This window comes from Rhyacophila brunnea, unplaced genomic scaffold (genome assembly GCF_057557595.1).
Source record: "Rhyacophila brunnea isolate RB1 unplaced genomic scaffold, BYU_Rbru_1.0 scaffold_13, whole genome shotgun sequence".
In the NCBI taxonomy this organism is placed as follows: domain Eukaryota; kingdom Metazoa; phylum Arthropoda; class Insecta; order Trichoptera; family Rhyacophilidae; genus Rhyacophila; species Rhyacophila brunnea.
In genome coordinates this window covers 1,056,340-1,075,673 of record NW_028232785.1, presented here as the reverse complement: position 1 = coordinate 1,075,673, position 19,334 = coordinate 1,056,340, and the positions used below count along the sequence as shown (strand labels likewise).

The window sequence follows — 19,334 nt, the reverse complement described above, 5'->3', positions numbered from 1 at the left end:
AATGTAAGTATGTGATTTTCTCAAAGCCTAGGTGTTTATGATTGTTCAAAATTACTAGCAACCACCTTGTACGAAAAAGCAAGGACATGGTTATTAATAATTGTAATGAAAAAAAAATACGTGTCCGAAAAATTTAACGTATGCAGTTCGCCGTATCAGACTTCAACGTGAAATATGTGGCCGTATATTAAAGACCGTTCAACCTCTTTGGGTCGTATAGTACTGACGTAAAATTCAGGTCTAATTAAAACACGGTTCTGTCGGTTTACACTTTACTGGAAGCAAGCAGCAAACAAATTTTGAAAATAGCAAATATAGGTAGTTACCTACTGGATTATATGTTGAATTTTGCCAAAATCGGCTATGCACATTGAATTAATACCTATTCATATTGAATCTAATGAAATTAGAGACCGTATAGTACATAATATATACGGTCATCTCTTTCCGATCAGAAAACTCCCCGCGAACTGTGCGACGGCGAAATGTTTTACGTACAATGACGTGTACCTAACCGATATAATATTCTGGTTCTAGAGGTCTCGAAGATAGATAATATCGCTTTTACCAGATAATATTTTATGGTAGGTATAATATTTAATATAAACTTTATATTAGAATTCAATATGGATAGAATATTAATAATACCTAATATGGGTAGAATGGTTTAATTTGGATAGATGAGTTAGGTAGGTACATGATAATATAATACACTAGCATTAACACACATTCTACAATCTAATCCATAGATCAATGCTACCTACATATTTTTTGGAAATCGATATTACCACCGGTTTTTGTGTGAAGGACTAGTCTCACTTTGACAGCTGATGAATAACAGAAATGTATAGAGTTTATAAATAACACTGACTTTATAAATAGGTAACAAGGGCGAATCAATATATTGTCAAGCAATTCGGTACCTATCTGATTTTGACAGCTGAACAGTGGACCACTCGTTGCTTGTGCAAAAAGTTATGCTCAGGCTTTATTAATCTAAAGTTGCGCTGGCAGGAGGAAATAACATGAATATCGACTTAGTCAAGGCGGAATTGCAAATATGACATAAAATGGAATTTATCAAATATGCCGGTATGCATTTCTGATCGGAAGCGGTATCTGGCAACACTGCTGTTATCGCGACACAACAACTGTCAATCTACCCACACAATAAACGACTGCCTGACGTTATTAGTCTTCAAAATGGATGTAAAACGTGAACTAGATGCTTTTGAAGATGATAAGGAAGTGCAACAATGGTTCGATGTGCCAATAATCTATCCAAACAATCCGGATACAAACATTTGTATAAAGGAAGAGAATGCTTACGATGCCAACAACACTATAGAGGTTAGGTTTTCCAAACATATTAATTGTTGTAAGATTGAGTTTATTCTACGTAGAATTGGTTTCTTACAGATGCAAATAAAACGGTAGGATGACATATTGGACTATACCTACAACCTGAAAAAATGTAATAAATAATAATTATTATACATCGTTGTTAGGGTTACCATATTTGATGTTGATATAGATAAAGAGGACAGAACAAGCCTCACTGATTTTTTTGTGAAAATACGAAAAAAATCCTTGTTTTATGCCTATATAGAGTCAGAAAAAGCGTAGGTATCTGGATTATGAACATAAAGGTTATCAGCTTAGTTCATTCCAAGCTTAATTTCAATCTTAAAAACATTTTCGAACAAAATTAACCTACTTATCTAACGAAATAGGTAACATAATATACTTTTAATGTTTTTTTCACATAGAAAATGCTTTTAACTAATGGATTGTCGTATATTTTAATCAATATTTTTATATTTACAGTTTTAAAATTATAATAACAAAAAAGTTTTGAAATGTCAAATGTCAAAGTGCTTGTGAAATGTTAAAATATCAGTTATTAAGCTGCGTTGACACTGTCCAAGTACTATCCAAGTACACTTGAACCGAGTGCCATTCAAGTGACAGTTTCATACTAATTATTCCTATCAAGCTAACTTGGATGAGTGGGACGCGGTCCAAGTAGCTTGGATAGAAAGAATTAGTATGAATATGTCTCATACGAGTGCACCTAGATGGCACTCGGTCCAAGTGTACTTGGATCGTACTTGGACCGTGTCAACGCGCTTTTAGGCTCGTTCTATTCTGAGAAGACGATATTATTTCATTATCGTTATTCGCTCCATAGTGCAATGATTGCTAGCCTCGATAATTTACACCGAAATGTAATAATTTTAGCAATAGACTGTAGTTTTAAGGCGATGGTGGATTCCGAACCTAGCGGGGGTGGGGGTTAACATGATGCCAGACACTGACCTGTTATGATGCTAATGATGAGATATTTTGGATATTTTATAGATATATTAATGTTTTTTATCTATTGGTTTAGGCAGGGCTGAATAATTTTATTAAAAAACTAAGCAATATTTGTAATAAGTGTATTCATAATCCAACGAAAACAAATAAAAATTAATGAAAAAGTGTGCAGTATTTTGTCGTGTCGCCCATAATATACCAAAACTAATATGATTTGGTTTAGTCAAGGTTTAATTGATTTTTAAAAACTAATGAACACCATTTGTAAATTGTAGCCTTAGTTCAATAAAAACAAATATGTATGACTAACAACGTTTAATATGCACTATTTATGGCGGATCTTAACAGCCTATCTCCACCCTTCAGTAATGCTATTTACACTACGTAATGTAAACATGTATTACAAAATTCATACTGTATTGTTTTTCAGAGCCCTGTCCCCAATGTTGCTAGTATTAAAACTGCGATTGATTATCTACAAGTTGATTTCAAGGAAGAATTTGTTGGAGAATCAGTTCAGCAAATCGGTGATCTGCAACCTGGGTGCTCATTTTCAGAATGCGAGCCAGGACATCAGGTTCTTATCTATTTACATTTTTAATAAAGTATTTAAATAAGTATGCCATTAAACCATACATCATTTTCGATATTTTATAGATAGAATAATGTTTTTTATCTATTAGTTTAGGCAAGGCTTAATGATTTTAAAAAACTAAGCAACATCTGTAATAGTGCAGGATCCCATAGACTTTTCGTATACATAATATTCGGAACGCATTCTGACAATTGGAATAGGTCCTAGAGGTCACAAAAATATATAATGTAGATGTTGCCAGGCGATATTAGTGGTCATTTTTTTTTATATATAATAAAAATAGCGAGTAGATCAATGTGTTAAAAATTATCGATTCGTAGGATCCTCCTTGGCTTAAATTATTTTATTTAGTAGCATTTTTGTATAGAATCACCCAGATTGGTTTCTTTACTATGTCTATGCATATGACATTAGTTTTAGTAATATGGTTAATCTATAAACAGTGCAGGTTGCATATATAAGTAGGTGAATAAATGAAATAACGATAACCACTAACCACACTAAGTACACATTTAATAAAAAAACAAGTCAAGTGTTCAAACTGTTTTAAGTATCATGATCACAGTTTTTACAAACACTACTTACACATTTTCACAATGATGTACATGCCACAGCCGATTTCTTATAACTACATGATAATGTACGGCAGTTAGAATTACATTTGCATGGTTTAACTAAATAATTTGGTAGAGGTTGATTCGTCATTTGTCTTGGATACAAAAGTATTTTCTCGTAACTCATAGCCATTGTAGGAAATCAATAGGCTCAATAGTGGATCAGATGAGCTTTTCCATAAATAAACTTGTGTTGAAGGCCTTAAACAGTGTAAATGCGTATAAATCCTTGGAGATTGTCCCTTAGATGTGGTGGATTAATTGCAAAGATTTTTTTGTGAGCCCTCAAAATAAATTACAGCTTGTTAAATTTATTTGCAAAAATGCTCCCCCATTTGCAAAAATCAACGAAGAAAGTGAGCTGTACATATGTGGTGGATTTGACGACCCCACACAATGGTTTAAATTGCAGGTAACAATTTTCACTGACGCCATTGATTTAAAATCAAAATCATTTAGAAGCAGACTCCAGAATATTCTGTCATATATTTCATGCTGTAAAAATTCAAAATTTGGAATTATCACAGTCCCGATAAAGATGTTTTAATCTTAGGCATTTATTTCTGGAATAAACTTGCAACGATTGGTTGTGGTTTATCGTGAATTATGGTTTGAGGGATCTCGGAAGAAATACCCTGCTTTTAATGACATTCGGCAGCTGAAATGTCATTCTCTCGCACTAGTTGCATAGGTATAAAAAAAAGCTTTAACCATCTTGTCAATGAGTTTTGTTCAGGATGCACTTTCAGCTTTAGGAAATGGTTTGTTGGAGACCACAGCAGTTTCAAGACCTGGAAAAAGTTTGCACTTACTTATAATGTAAACAAAAAACAACAGCGGATGAACTTCGATATTAATTTATTTCACAAAATATTGGATTTAGTTTAAATTTGTCATGAGTGATATGCACATTTGATTCATTGTATTTACACTGTTTAAAGACTTTAGCACAAGTTTATTTATGGAAAAGCTCATCTGATCCACTATGTGAGCCTATTGGTTTCCTACAACTTGGCTATGAGTTACTAGAAAATAATTTGTATTCAAGACAAATGACGAATGAACCTCTACCAAATTATTTAGTTAAACCATGCAAATTTAATTCTAACTACCGTACATTATCATGTAGTTATAAGAAATCGGCTTTGACATGTATGTCATTGTGAAAATATGTAAGTAGTGTTTGTAAAAACTGTGATCATGATACTTAAAACAGTTTGAACACTTGACTTGTTTTTTTTATTAAATGTGTACTTAGTGTGGTTAGTGGTTATCGTTATTTTATTTATTCACCTACTTATATATGCAACCTGCACTGTTTATAGATTAACCATATTACTAAAACTAATGTCATATACATAGATATAGTAAAGAAACCAATCTGGGTGATTATATACAAAAATGCTTCTAAATAAAATAATTTAAGGCAAGGAGGGTCCTAAGAATCGATAATTTTGAACACATTGCACTACCCCCTATTTTTATTTTTTCAAATGGTACGAACCGTTCTACGACCATGCCGATGGCATGGTACAATTATTGCATTTTCAATCAATCCCTGATTCGGTCTTGGTTGTATTATATGGTTGTATAAGAAAAAAAATTAAAACCTCTGTAAAAAAAAATTTACTACTAATATCCCCTGGCAACATCGACATTATGTATCTTAGTGACCCCTAGAACCTATTCCAATTGTCAGAATGCGTTCCACATATTATGTATACGAAAAGTCTATGGGATCCTGGACTATAATAAATGTATTCATAATCCAACTTATAAAATACATACTGTCTTGTTTTTCAGAGCCCTGTCCCCAATGTTGCTAGTATTAAAACTGCGATTGATTATCTACAAGTTGATTTGAAGGATGAATTTGTTAGAGAATCAGTTCAGCAAATCAGTGATCTGCAACCTGGGTGCTCAGTTTCAGAATGCAAGCCAAGACATCAGGTTCTTTTCTTTTTACATTTTTAATATAGTATTTTAATAAGTATGCCATTAAACCATACATAACTTTGGATATTTTATAGATAGAATAATGTTTTTTATCTATTGGTTTAGGCAGGGTTGAATGATTTTATTAAAAAACTAAGCAACATCTGTGATAAACGTATTCATAATCCAACGAAAACAAATAAAAGTGAATAAAAAGTGTGCACCATTATGTATGTGTGTATCGCCCAAAATATACCAAAATTAATATGGTTTGGTTTAGTCAAGGTTTAATTGATTTTTAAAAACTAACGAACACGATTTGTAAATTGTAGCCTTAGTTCAATAAAACTAATACCTAACACTAACAAAGTTAAATGTGCACTTTTTTTATGGCGGATCTTAGCATCCTACCTCCACCCTTCGCTAATTCTACCTACACTACATAATGTCATCATCGCCTCTTCAAGCTTCTTCCACTTCTCTCGGTCATGTGCGTTGCGTTGCCACGTACTTCCGCAGAACTTTATCATTGCATCGATCCAGCTGCCTCTAGGTCTACCTTGCGGACGTTTTGTACCTCTTGGATACCACTGAATGACTAAATTTGTACAACGATTGTCGCTTCTTCGAGGAATGTATTATAAAATACATACCGTCTTGTTTTTCAGAGCCCTGTCACCAACGTTGCTAGTATGGAAACTGCGATTGATTATCTACAAGTTGATTTCAAGGAAGAATTTGTTGGAGAATCAGTTCAACAAATCAATGATCTTCAACCTGGGTGCTCATTTTCAGAATGCGAGCCAGGACATCAGGTTCTTATCTACTTCACTAATTTACACTTTATAATAAGATACTTAACATGTCGTATACACCTATTTTTTTTCGACCAAAGTCCGATCCTAATAGGATCATATGGGCCTCCACAGAGTGAAGGTTTGTATTGACAGATTTTGTTTTCACGGGAAATGGATGTCAGCCACTTGCTCAACATGTTAGTTCCATACTCTGACTCATACACAAATTTAAAAACATCATGTGTATGAGTCAGACCCAGAATTCGAACCTGGGACCCACGGCGTGATAAGTCAAGGCTTAATTGATTTTTAAAAACTAACGAACACCATATGTAAATTGTAGCCTTAGTTCAATAAAACAAATACGTATGACTAACAAAGTTAAATGTGTACTATTCATGGCGGATCTTAGCAGCCTACCTCCACCCTTCGCTAATGCTACCTACACTACATAATGTCATCATCTTCATCATCATCGTCTCTTCAAGCTTCTTCCACTTATCTCGGTCATGTGCGTTGCGTTGCCACGTACTTCCGCAGAACTTTATCATTGCAGCGGCTTCTAGGTCTACCTTGCGGACGTTTTGTGCCTCTTGGATACCACTGAATGACTAAGTTTGTCCAACGATTGTCTCTTCTTCGAGTAATGTATTATAAAATACCTGCCGTCTTGTTTTTCAGAGCCCTGTCCCCAATGTTGCTAGTATTAAAACTGCGATTGATTATCTTCAAATTGATTTCAAGGAAGAGTTTGTCGAAGACTCAGTTCAGCAAATCAGTGATCCGCAGCCTGGGTGCTCATTATCAGAATACGAGCCAGGACATCAGGTTCTTATCTACTTCACTAATTTACAGTTTATAATAAGATACTTACCATGTCGTATACTATTTTTACAAACAATACCAAGGTTCTATGTTAGTTTTTCACTTTGCTCTTAACATTATGTTTTTTATTGCGGATTGAGAATTGTGTTGTCTTATATCGAAATTGGTCAAATCCATTGTGTTTCATCTAAGTAAGCCATATGAAACCTTGGTTTAGTATCTACAGTTGAACAAATCCATTGGTATTCCATGAAAAAAATATTTTACATACATTTTTTATGGAGTAATATTGGATTTGTTCAACATTGATATATATAGAATATAGTCATATTTCGGTACATAACTGTGCAGTGGTGTTAAGATTTTTTAAATTTACTAATTTTTAAACGCATTTATAAAACCATTAGTATAATTTATGACGAGATAATTTTAGTAAAATATTTATGATAAAAAATTATATTGATAATCTCTGTGATCCCAAATTTGACAAGAATAAGTCATTTTATTATTAAAGAAATCGGCAAGATTAACACATATAAAGGTAATTCTAAAGATACTAATTATAAGCTATGTATTTCACCATTCAAGTGTGATAAACATCCTTTGAATAATGATTGCTTTATATAATTATTGACCTAAGAATAAGGTAGTGTTTTTTTGAAATACGCCATTTCTTTTGTCATCTCCTAGTGGTTAAGCTACAACATACAGCCGTAGCCATAAATTGACAAACTTAAATTGAAGTAGGGAGTAAGATCATGTTAACGCGCGTGTTTTAACATGTACCTAACCGAAAAAAAAATCTTTTTTTCTTAAACGGTACATGTTCAAATACGCGCGTTAACATCATTTTATTTCCTACTTCAATTATAGTTTGTCAATTTATAGCTACGGCCGTATGTTGTAACTTAACCACTGGGGAATGCCAAAAGAAATGGCGTATTTCAAAAAATCACCACCTTATTCTTAGGTCAATAATTATTGTAAAGCAATCATTATTCGTAGGATGTTTATCACACTTGAATGATCAAAGACATAGATTATAATGAGTATCTTTAGAATTATCTTCAAATGTGTTAATCTTGCCCATTTTTTGAATAATAAAATGCCTAATTCTTGTCAAATATGGGATCGCAGAGATTATCAATGTAATTTTTTATCGTAAATATTTTACTAAAATTATCTCGTCATAAATTATACTAATGGTTTTATAAATGCGTTTAAAAATTAATAAATGTAAAAAATCATAACACCACTGCACAGTTATATACCGAAATATGACTATATTCTAAAACATTAGAGTGAGAGGTTTAAAAGAATACTATTTTATGTAATAAAAATACTTTATGCAGTCATCAAATGTTTAAAATAAATATAAAGGATAATAAGGCTTCAAAATTATATAAATAGATTAACTACAACGTTTAAGGTATGTCCAGGATCATGCTTTGAAAATAGAAAAAAGCTCCATTTAAACCCACGCTGAGCACGTCCGCCCTTAAGCGCAAAATAAATTAAAACTACTAATGCATCAATTACATTGAGCTACTTTACGAACTGCTTGTCGGCGAATTTACAATCTGCCTGTAAAGTCGCCTTGTGTCATTATTGAAGAAGCTAACAAGCAGATTGTAAACAATTTACCGAGAAAAGTTGAAAGCCGGTCAACTTTACACGCTGTATCAACCTCCCGGTAAAAATACGAACTACGTTCTGTCAAAATAGTCGCTGGCTTGTGGCTTCTCAGCGAATGGAAAGTTTTGTGTGTCATCAACACAATCGCAGTAGCTGAATCGCCCGCTATTAACTTCGCTAACAAACAGCTTGTAAAGTAGCTCAATGTAATTGGCGCATAAGTAGTAGATACAAACTGATCAAAATCCTTCATCTATTTTCTGTATCAAATCGTAATGATACCCACTGCCCACTTTTCCTGGCGTCCAGTTGTCGCAGTGCTTTTTTTGGGGGTAGATAGCGATAGAACCATGCGATGCTTGTGTGCAGCTGATTAAGGAAGGAATAATTATTATTTAATACTTCATATTTGAGAAATTGGTAAATCTAAGATCGGTAGTGTAATTCAAAACTACTTTTTAAGCCACTTGTAACTCGACAAAAAATATTACAGCCAAATACTATAACCCTCTAAACGCACGCCACTGATGTGTCAATAAAAGAAAAAAATCTCAATTCGTAATAAAATAATAAGTAAATCCAAATTTTTAAAAAAAGTTTTTTTCACTTCCTGAACAATTTGATAATTGAGGGTTACACCAATTAACCTGTACAGTGACTATATGTACTATAAAATGACTATGCTATCACAATTTTTTCTCGTTTGTTGCATTTCTTTCTTGATTAATTATTAATGATCGTGCAAGTAAAATATTGAAATACAGTATACAGTAACGCAAACTTGACTTTAATTTTCATAGACTATAGATACATCTAGACGCCACCCGTTGCATTGCTAAATGAAGCTGCATGCCGTGCGCTTAGTTTGTAAGCGAGCGAACGCATTCGTCTACAAATTTTCGAGACCATAGACCATTTCGCTAGTGCTCGCCCAAAGTGCTCGCACTAGACGCTCAGAATTAAAATATAATTTTCTATTTTTTTACGTTATATAGTATTTTTAAGCGGTCAAAATGCAATCATTAGGTAAATATATCCACAATTTAAGTTATTTTAAAGAAACACTAGGTCACTGATATTAAAATATATAATAATATACAAATAAATTATCACGAGCATGTATCAACTTACCTATGAAACGTAATACCATTTTCTTGCTTATCAGTACGGCTACCATATTTAAAACAACACATAGAACCATCTTTCCTACTTAATTAACTACAAATATATACCACTGACTTTATGTTTAACACAAAAAATATCAATTTTAGCAACACGAGCTCGCAGGTTATCGACGCTACATGAAGCGATTCACCACGATTTTCCGGCGATACTTTTAGAAACTAACTCACACATATGTAGACCTTTTATCTTACTCTAGCGCGTGTCGCAGAGATTATAAGGGTGCCGAATACTTTCTCATTCGCACTCATGCATCGTTTTTGTTCAGGCCTTTATAATTTTAATAGTTGACAGGAGAAAAAACCCACGTGGTCTTGATAAAAAATGTTTTTTTTGTGTAAACATTAAATTCAATTATTCATATTCTTTTAGATTATCAGTACAAGCACTGTGATGGATAATGCCACGAGCCTCGAGACGGCATGGAATATGTCACAGGTACGCCCATATATAAATGATATACAGACTGAAGCAGAAGACATTAAAACAGAAGTCGAGGACTATAATGAAAGAGCAACAAATATAAGCGCCCCCTTTCTTACTGGTAAACATAACGGAACAAATTCCGAATTATTAGTACCCATAATTAAGTTTAAAAAAATAATAATTCATAAAAAGAATTTTGTGTGCTGTATTTGTTATGATTTTTTTTCATCTTTAACTAAACTGAAGAATCACAAACAGGTGCACAGTAAAACTCTGCCGAAAAAAAGACGTTCACGTGCAAAGCTACACAAATGCGACGTGTGTGATTACACAAGCACACAATTTTATCGTATGAAATTTCACAGAATGATACACTCCGGTGAAAAACCGGTAAAATGTGATGAATGTAATTTCTCATGCATCCAACCTGGTAGTTTAAAAGAACATAAAATGACTCATTCTGGTGAAAAACCATATAAATGTAATGACTGTGATTTTTCATGTACTAAATCTGGTAATTTGAAATCACACCAAAGGACTCACACTGGCGAAAAACCTTATAAATGTAATATATGCGATTACTCATCGTCAGAGTCTAGTAGAATAAAACGACATAAAATGACTCATTCTGGTGAGAAACCATACAAATGTGAGGAATGTAGTTTTACTTGTATAGATTCTGGTTACATGAAAAGACATAAAATGATCCATTCTGGCGAAAAGCCATTTGTATGCCAGGTATGTAATTATTCATGTACACAGTCGTATAAGTTGAAACGACATGAAATGACTCATACTGGTGAAAAGCCATTTAAATGTGATATGTGTAATTACTCGTGTATAGAGTCTAGTAAGATGAAAAGACACAAACTGACACATTCTCAAAAAATACCCTCTCAATATGACGACGATCGTTATAGTCATCTTATCGGTGCCACTCTAGTAATATTAAAAGACACAAAAGACTCATTCGAAAAAAAACCATTAAAATATGATGAGTAGGTCACATTATAAACTTAATATCGACGTTAAGGCCTGTTTCAAACGGGACACCGGTGTCACGCTTCTATATAATAAGGAGGCCTTTTTATTATGTTTATGAACGCCCCAGATCTAATAAGTTAACGCGTGTCCGGTATACTTTTTCATCGGCCGCTACATTCCCAAACCGCCGATACACTTGTTTTTATTACCGCAGCCAGTTTTATGATCCAATTTATAACGCGAAATTATGCGTTGACTCATTAGCTCTGGGGCGTTCATAAACATAATACAAATGGACCTTTAATCGAAGACAAAGTCCTCCTATATTATATCGAGCGCGATACCGGTGTCCAGTCTGAAACGGGCCTAATGTGTCTTAGTTTTGAAACTTGCCACTGCGGCCATTGCTGTTGGTCGTAAATCACTACGTTGAATCAGTCTTAACAATTAATAGATAGTACATATAAGTAAAAATTCACCTAATGTTACTTTAAAGCCTTATAAATATGGTAATTACAATGTTTTCGTGTATTAAAACACAAACAAACTAAATGACATTCTGCTGAAAACCATTTAAAAGTACCTAATGGTTTTAATTTACCATGGATGTCTTAAAATAATTACACATTCTAATGCAAAGTGAAGTATTACCATGTAAAGCAGGGGTAATCAACCTGGTCCCTACCGCCCACTAGTGGGCGTTCCAGCTTTAAAGGTAGGAGGTAGAGGTTTGAAAACCTATGGCAAAATAAAAAAATGTCTCTTATAACCAAATATTTAATTAGTTAAATATAATTTCATCAGACTTTATGCTTCTATGTATGCAAAGTATAAATAAAAAGATAGATTTAACTGCAGTACCCTCCTAAATTGTTTTATAAAGATTTATTCTACCAAACTTAGTGAAAGTCTTGACATAGGGTTTTTTGTAAATAATTATTATTATATGCTTTAACTTGATGCTATAAATATTATAAAGTAAAGTTACTTCCCTACTTTATATATCGCGATTACTGTGGAACCGGTGGGCGGTTAGAAAATTTTACTACTAAAGAGATAGAAAAGTGGGCGGTAGGTATAAAAAGGTTGACTATCCCTGATGTAAAGTATTCACATTCATTAAGTGGATATTAAAAAATAATGAATCTAATTATTGTCGTGAATTATATTTAGGTATATGGAAAAAACACAGACTCAATCAATTTAAATATTGACTCGCCTAGAGTAACTCACATTTGGTATTTTTGCAATTTTTTATTTAAATGCACCAAGTGATTCTGAAAGCATTAATCTTAATACAAAAATAATTACAAAAATAACTTTTTATGTACAAAGTTTTTAAATTTTCTGTTGAATTATTGTGCTCAATATGCTCAAACTTGTACTTGATATGAAGTAAATAAAAAACAAACAAATATAGAATACTGAATTGTCATTTTGACATTTCATTTTGATTTCCATAGTAACGCACGTATATGTTAATAATTTAGTTGCTAAGACCACATCCTTAGCAACCAATAATAGTCTTTTACTTTTTACGGATTTTTCTGAAATAACATTCCATACAAAACAGAATTAACTGAAAATGAATTCAATTTTGCTTAAAGATGGCTAAAAGTATTAAAATAATACATTGGCATCATGTTCTGATATATTCTAAAAGTTTCAAATGTCTAGCTAGTCGGGAAGTTAGTTAAAAATCGATTGCAAGATTTGTACCGAACAAACAAGAATACGAGCTAATAAAAACGTTGTAAAATGGTTGTATGTCATAAATCACATTTTTCAATGAACAATGTGAGTTATATCACTAAGGAATTTCTAACCAATCAGGGAGCTCTGTTTTTTATAGTGTTCTGTGTGTCTGCAGCCTATTTTATACATTAAAGAAATGTAAATCGACTCATTCACTCAATATTCAAGGGAGTTCAAATTTTTCTTCTAATTACAAATTATTAAAATGTTTTTGTGGTTATTGCGATTATCTCAAAACTCGATTTTTGTAATATGTGAATTATCACTATAAGAAACTCATAAATAATCAATCCACTATTTCTTGTACCTACCTACGAAATCACATATAAGTTGTTTATGTGTTAAATGTTTAAATTTAATATTTTCAATACTTGTCTAAGTTATAATGTTATTAGTAATAAAATTTATCATATGTCCTTTTTTTTACGATGGCTGGAATGGCATTGTGACATCTGGATGCAAGGACAAGTGAGCACCGCACTGGCGAATGAAATAAATGGACGTTTATTACGATTTGATACATAAAGCGGACTAGGGATTTTAATAAGTTTCTATCTATTACTTAGTAGTTTTAATTCACTTTGCGCTTAACATAATGTTTTTTTTTATTGCGGATTGAGAATTGTGTTGTCTGGTATCAAAATTGGTGAAATCCATTTTGTTTTTCATCTAAGTGAGTCGTATAAAACTTTGGTTTGGCATCTACAAAAATAATTTATCAAATTTGAACAAATCCAATGATAACATTAGATCTGTTCAACTGTGGATACCAAACCAAGGTTTTATACCGCTTACTTATGAAACACAATGGATTTGACCAATTTTGATACCAGAAAACACAATTCTCAATCCACAATAAAAAAAAATATAATGTTATGATCAAAGTAAATTATTTAAAAATATGATGCTTTATATAAAAATAAAAGAATTCTCTTCTCGGTGGAACTTAAACATTGAATAATTATTTACTTGTGCATATTATATATATCTCACCAAGTATTAAAATACCTAATAATATAATATATAAGTATTAAATATATATTTTAAAAGGTACCTAAAACTCACGAACGTCTATTTATTTTCGATTTTCATTCGATTGGGTAGCGCCCAGTTGTCCCGTCGCCGAATCGTCCTAGACCCAGGCGGAATGTATTTCATTCTAGTCGGTGTAGTTTAAGACGGGACACCGGTGTCGCGCTCGTATATAATAAGGAAGCCTTTGTATTATGTTTATGAATGCCCCAGAGCTAATGAGGCAACGCGTGTCCGGTACACTTTTCCATCGGCCGCTACATTCCCAAACCGCTGACACACTTGTTTTTATGACCGCAGCCAGTTTTATGTTCTAATTTATAACGCGAAATTACGCATTGACTCATTAGCTCTGGGGCGTTCATAAACATAATACAAAGGCCCTTTATTCGAATACAAAGGCCTCCTATATTATATCGAGCGCGACACCGGTGTCCCGTCTGAAACGGGCCTCACTCGTTGAGTGCGCACACCGCTCCTGGCCCATGGCCATTAAAGGTCATTAGCATGTTATCGAATTGGGGTAAGTAAGGGGTTACTAGTAGCTCAGCAGTGAATATAATAATATATAACTAAATGTCGCATATCGTCACCGTTTTAGCAAAACCATCTATGTGCACTTTCTCAAATTGTGCAGGAGAAGGATAAAACTGAATAAAAAAATAATGTTACATTTAAACATTAAAATTATGAAGAATGCTTTATTATAATCAGAAAATGGTCTAAGATTATTATTTTGTTTACAAAAATCTTTTATTTTTAATACAAAAATAATAAAAATACAGTTTGTGATGTCACATAAGTTGTTTTGACCGTTTTGTAAATACACATAGTTTAATTTATTCATCAAAATGTGAATAATAATAAATTCATGAAAAACTGTTACATAAATAATAGTTGAAATATACCTACATAGTGCGTTAGTGATAAATTGCAATATCATTTTATTAATTATTAATGCAATAGTGAGATGATATTATATTTATAAGTTCGTTTACTTTCTATTAGCAGGTTTAAATGTTAGGTTATCGTAGAAATAGTGGTGATCTTTCTCTATTACACTTTTTAATTCCTGAAGATGTATGTATTTCGACTGCGATATTGGCAATGATTCATTATATATATTACAAAGGCAGTCAAACGGTTGCACTGATAAAGTTGAGTTTGTAAAAGATTGTTCCATCTGGTAGATACTGTAACATTTTAATATCATATACAACAGGATCTCCGATTCGTTTTCCTGGTCTGATTGAACTTAATCCAGATTTAATCTTATCCATAATTCTTAAAAATTTAAAATCAATGACATTAATTTTATAAGGTTGTTTTGGTCTTGCTAGCCGCATACGTGCTATATAATCAGATGGTGAATATATTGGAGGCTTAAAATACTTTTCTTAGGTGGCATGTGCACTATCGGCCTCTATGTGTGGCCTTTTTCCAGAAAAAGCTGTTGAATCTCGATGTTTTTTCTCTCTAAAGATATAACTTAGAGCAGTAGCGAATAATTTATTTCGGTTTTGATATCCACACCCATCCGATATTAGAATTATTTCATTGTATTGTCCTGCTTTCGATGAGATGAGACAAATTCATTAGAAGATACATTATGAAGAATGTATATGGTGAAATTGTGTAGTTGCAGCTTTTGTTTATAATACATTTGTGCCTGTGTTTTGGACATAGCAGCACACTTTGTAGATCCATTGTGATTACTAACCGTCCAGTAATACTTCTGGTACTCACCTTCATTTCATTTTTGGTCTTCTAGCATCTTTTTTTTTTTTAATAATGTGGCTATTGTATTTCATTTCTGAAACATTCTTCATTTTATAACTACAGCAGATGGCAGTGATGGCACACTGATCTTTACGTGGTTGGTGGATACTGATTGTTTTTTGGTAAATATACTGGAGTATATTCTGCTGCTTTATGACCATTTTCCAGAGACCATTTTTTATATTCATCATGCATTTGTATTTTGGATCGGAAACACGATTCCACATACACCCTGGAGGTATTTTCTCTGCAATAATGGCTGGGAACTTTGGAATTAGATCCAACCATAATGTAACATTTTTTCACAAATCTCTCCGTTTTGATTTTTGGTTGCACTACCAATTATTTATCTTCAGTCAGAATCTTATTACCTGTCATTGTTGCTTTCAATTGGCCACTGTCATCGAGACGTTTGTAGTTGTTTATCCAACTTTTAAATTAATTCTCGCCTATACCCTATTGACCATGTAGGCATCTTCCAGAAATTATTGAATATTTCCTGTCTCTCTTTTTGAGAAAGCATCTTTCAAACCGTCGTGCAAGACCATAATGCATAGCATATAACATAGAAACAAACAATGTGTAGCCAAACTGTAAAAAAACATTACACTCTCGAGTTCAAAATACCATCTTACTTATATGTTACTATAATATACACATAGTTGTTTTTGTGAACCGTGGTTTTTGAACCTTACACATAGCTGTTTTTTATTTTTTGAAATAACTTCGGAGCGAGTTTACCCAACACATAGATCATTTTACTGGCCTATAGAGAAAAAAATAAGGAATGACTTGGTATTTAAAAGTCATTTTTGATAAAAGTGACACATAGATGGTTTTGCTAAAACGGTGACGATATTTAAGATACATGTTTTTAAGACTGAAACTTCTTAAAAAAACCATAAATCGTCTTGTTTAAATGTTCAATAAGTTCAAATCTAAGGTTAAGTAATTGTATTTAGTTATAGTTTAGTCATATTGTTTATTTTTTAGTCCAAATTTTTTTTTGCATTCCTACATTAAGCCAGCGCTCCATTGGCGAGCCAAAAGTCCGAGGACAATACATCGTCCGATTTGTCTATGCTCTGCTACTGATCAACGAACGAATAAAAAAGTCGAGCTGTTAAAAGTGAAAAGTTACGATTCTCGTAATGTCTTCCGATAATACTATAATTTTGTGTTATTTATATGTAGACTTGCATAAAATAATATAGCAGTGAAAACAACACAAGTTTTACGATTTCTTTTATGAATTTCATAAATACAAATAAAAAAATAATTGGTAAATCTCCCATTTTCTAAAGTGTAAATTAACAAATTAATCAATGAAAATGTTTAAAACAATTACAGATTTTTTTTCGGTCTGAATGATTGCGTAATAATGTCAAATCGAATTTGCACAGTGATCGACTGACGAAATCCAACGAGCCTGGTCTGCGGATTAAAAAGTCCGCAGTTCTCGGGTACTCCACGCGAAAAAAAAGTCCGACGACTCTAAATCGTCTGATTTGCGTGCCAATGGAGCGCCGGCTTTAGTTCTAAGATAGCATTAATGGAGAAATATCATAATAATTGTCTATCTGTAAACGTGTTACCAATGTAGAACCTGTCTATCTACGACAATGTTATTTGTTTTACGTTTTACTTAATAAACATAAATATACAACAATACATAAGTGTGATATTATTTATTGTTTTCAAATGAAATTAATTATTTGGAGGTTATGATGATTATTTGGTGGTAGATGAAAGGTCTGATAGTTGGTGGTTGAGATATGGGTTTATTGTATTGGTTGATACATACACTGACTACAATAATAAGGGTGATGACGTGAGATTATAATCGCGAGGTAATGATGTAAGTACTTATGTATTGCCGACTCAAGAAGAAAGCCGATACATTCACGACTGGTCCTACCTTTTCCGCCTTTCCCGTTGTTGTCTATGGATTGCCTGTCATTTTTCTATACTCATACTGACGCGTCTGTCGTGTTCACACAGGAAATGATTTGATTTGGATATATGAGTTACATAATAAATAATACACTAGCATTATGCATAGGTATATCAATACTACATATTTTGTGGAAATCGATTTTACCACTGGTTTTTGTGTGAAGGTCTAGTCTGACTTTGACAGCTGATGAATAACAGGAATGTATAGTATTTATAAATATATTTGATTTGAGATTTTTTTATAATTCAATTTGAAACGAGAAAGGGCGAATGAATATGTCAAGCAATCTGGGATCTGATTTTGACAGCTGAACAGTGGACCACACGATGCTTGTGCAAAAAGATATGCTCAGGCTTTATTAATCTAAAGATGGCGCTGATTGATGACATCGATAAGATCAAGAAATTAATTATTTATGTGGGGTTCGATTTGGGATACCACTAGGGGAGTCGTCGACGTGTCGTGGGCCATGGTGTTGAGGATGATATTATTTATATTTTAATTATTTTTTTTTCATATTGTAGACATTACAAATTATAAGTTTAAGACGTTGGTTAGAAAGTTATTACATTAGTAAAGAAGTCGAAGATGGATGCAGGAGCGAGTTTTATTTGCGGCGTAAACAGTCGATACAATAGTACGTTGCAGTAGTTATGTTACCTACAATATTTATGATAATGTTCCGAGGTCCGAATCTCGGTACAATGAGATGTTGTGCGAAGCGATATAGAGACTGAGATCCTAACAGGCCGGGAACTTATATTCGAGTGACATTTTCGACGAATTATTATTCGGTATTTATACAGTCAAAATAATGTCTAAACATTATAATTTAGTAAATAATTATATTGATCGAGTCAGCGACTAATTGGCATTTGTGTCAATTGACATACTAGTATCTGGGAATTTATTATTGCGGTCATATCCTGACCGAGTGTGCTATAATTTGACACTAGCAAAAATAGATACTTATTTAATTTGTAATTCTATGTCTCTACATTTATAAGAATGCTCTGAGATACTTGATTTGAGTGGAATAACGGAGGTACTATGTCAAGTGAAGAATTCGCGACAATAGCAGCACGTCTCGTGATGGACTCGATGAGTGACGTGAGAATTCATAGATTAACTATTTCTTTTATTCAACGATTAATTCACAAGATTTAAGAATATATCATTCTGATTATTGAACATATAATGATTGCCAAAGTAGGTTGATTTGGAAGAGCACTGATGAGTAGGTATTAAAATTGACCAATAGTTAATATTTGTCGCAATTAGTATGTCACCTCGTAGCATAGTGGTAATGCACAGATCAGGGCGTAAACCTGGGAGATACGGAGTTCGATTCCCCGTCGGGTTGGCTTACTTTTATTCAAAAATGATTTTTTTCTATTGGTTATAATATATTATTCTCTCAGAAAGTCCTTTTCTAAATTATATATGTTCAATTCATAGATTGTTTTTCTTATTTATTTATTTAAGAATACAAAAGATTG

General features: G+C 32.8%; 1 protein-coding gene across 1 annotated transcript; it reads left to right on the top strand.

The window, feature by feature from the left end:
* Positions 1 to 1,133: 1,133 nt before the first annotated feature.
* Positions 1,134 to 11,455, top strand: LOC147076089 (uncharacterized). The gene is made up of 6 exons (XM_085941186.1): positions 1,134 to 1,350; positions 2,750 to 2,896; positions 5,332 to 5,478; positions 6,132 to 6,278; positions 6,942 to 7,088; positions 10,275 to 11,455. Exons 1-6 carry the CDS (start codon positions 1,204 to 1,206, stop codon positions 11,328 to 11,330), a joined length of 1,791 nt encoding a protein of 596 aa, XP_085797312.1. The 5' UTR covers positions 1,134 to 1,203; the 3' UTR covers positions 11,331 to 11,455.
* The last annotated feature ends 7,879 nt before the right edge of the window (positions 11,456 to 19,334 follow it).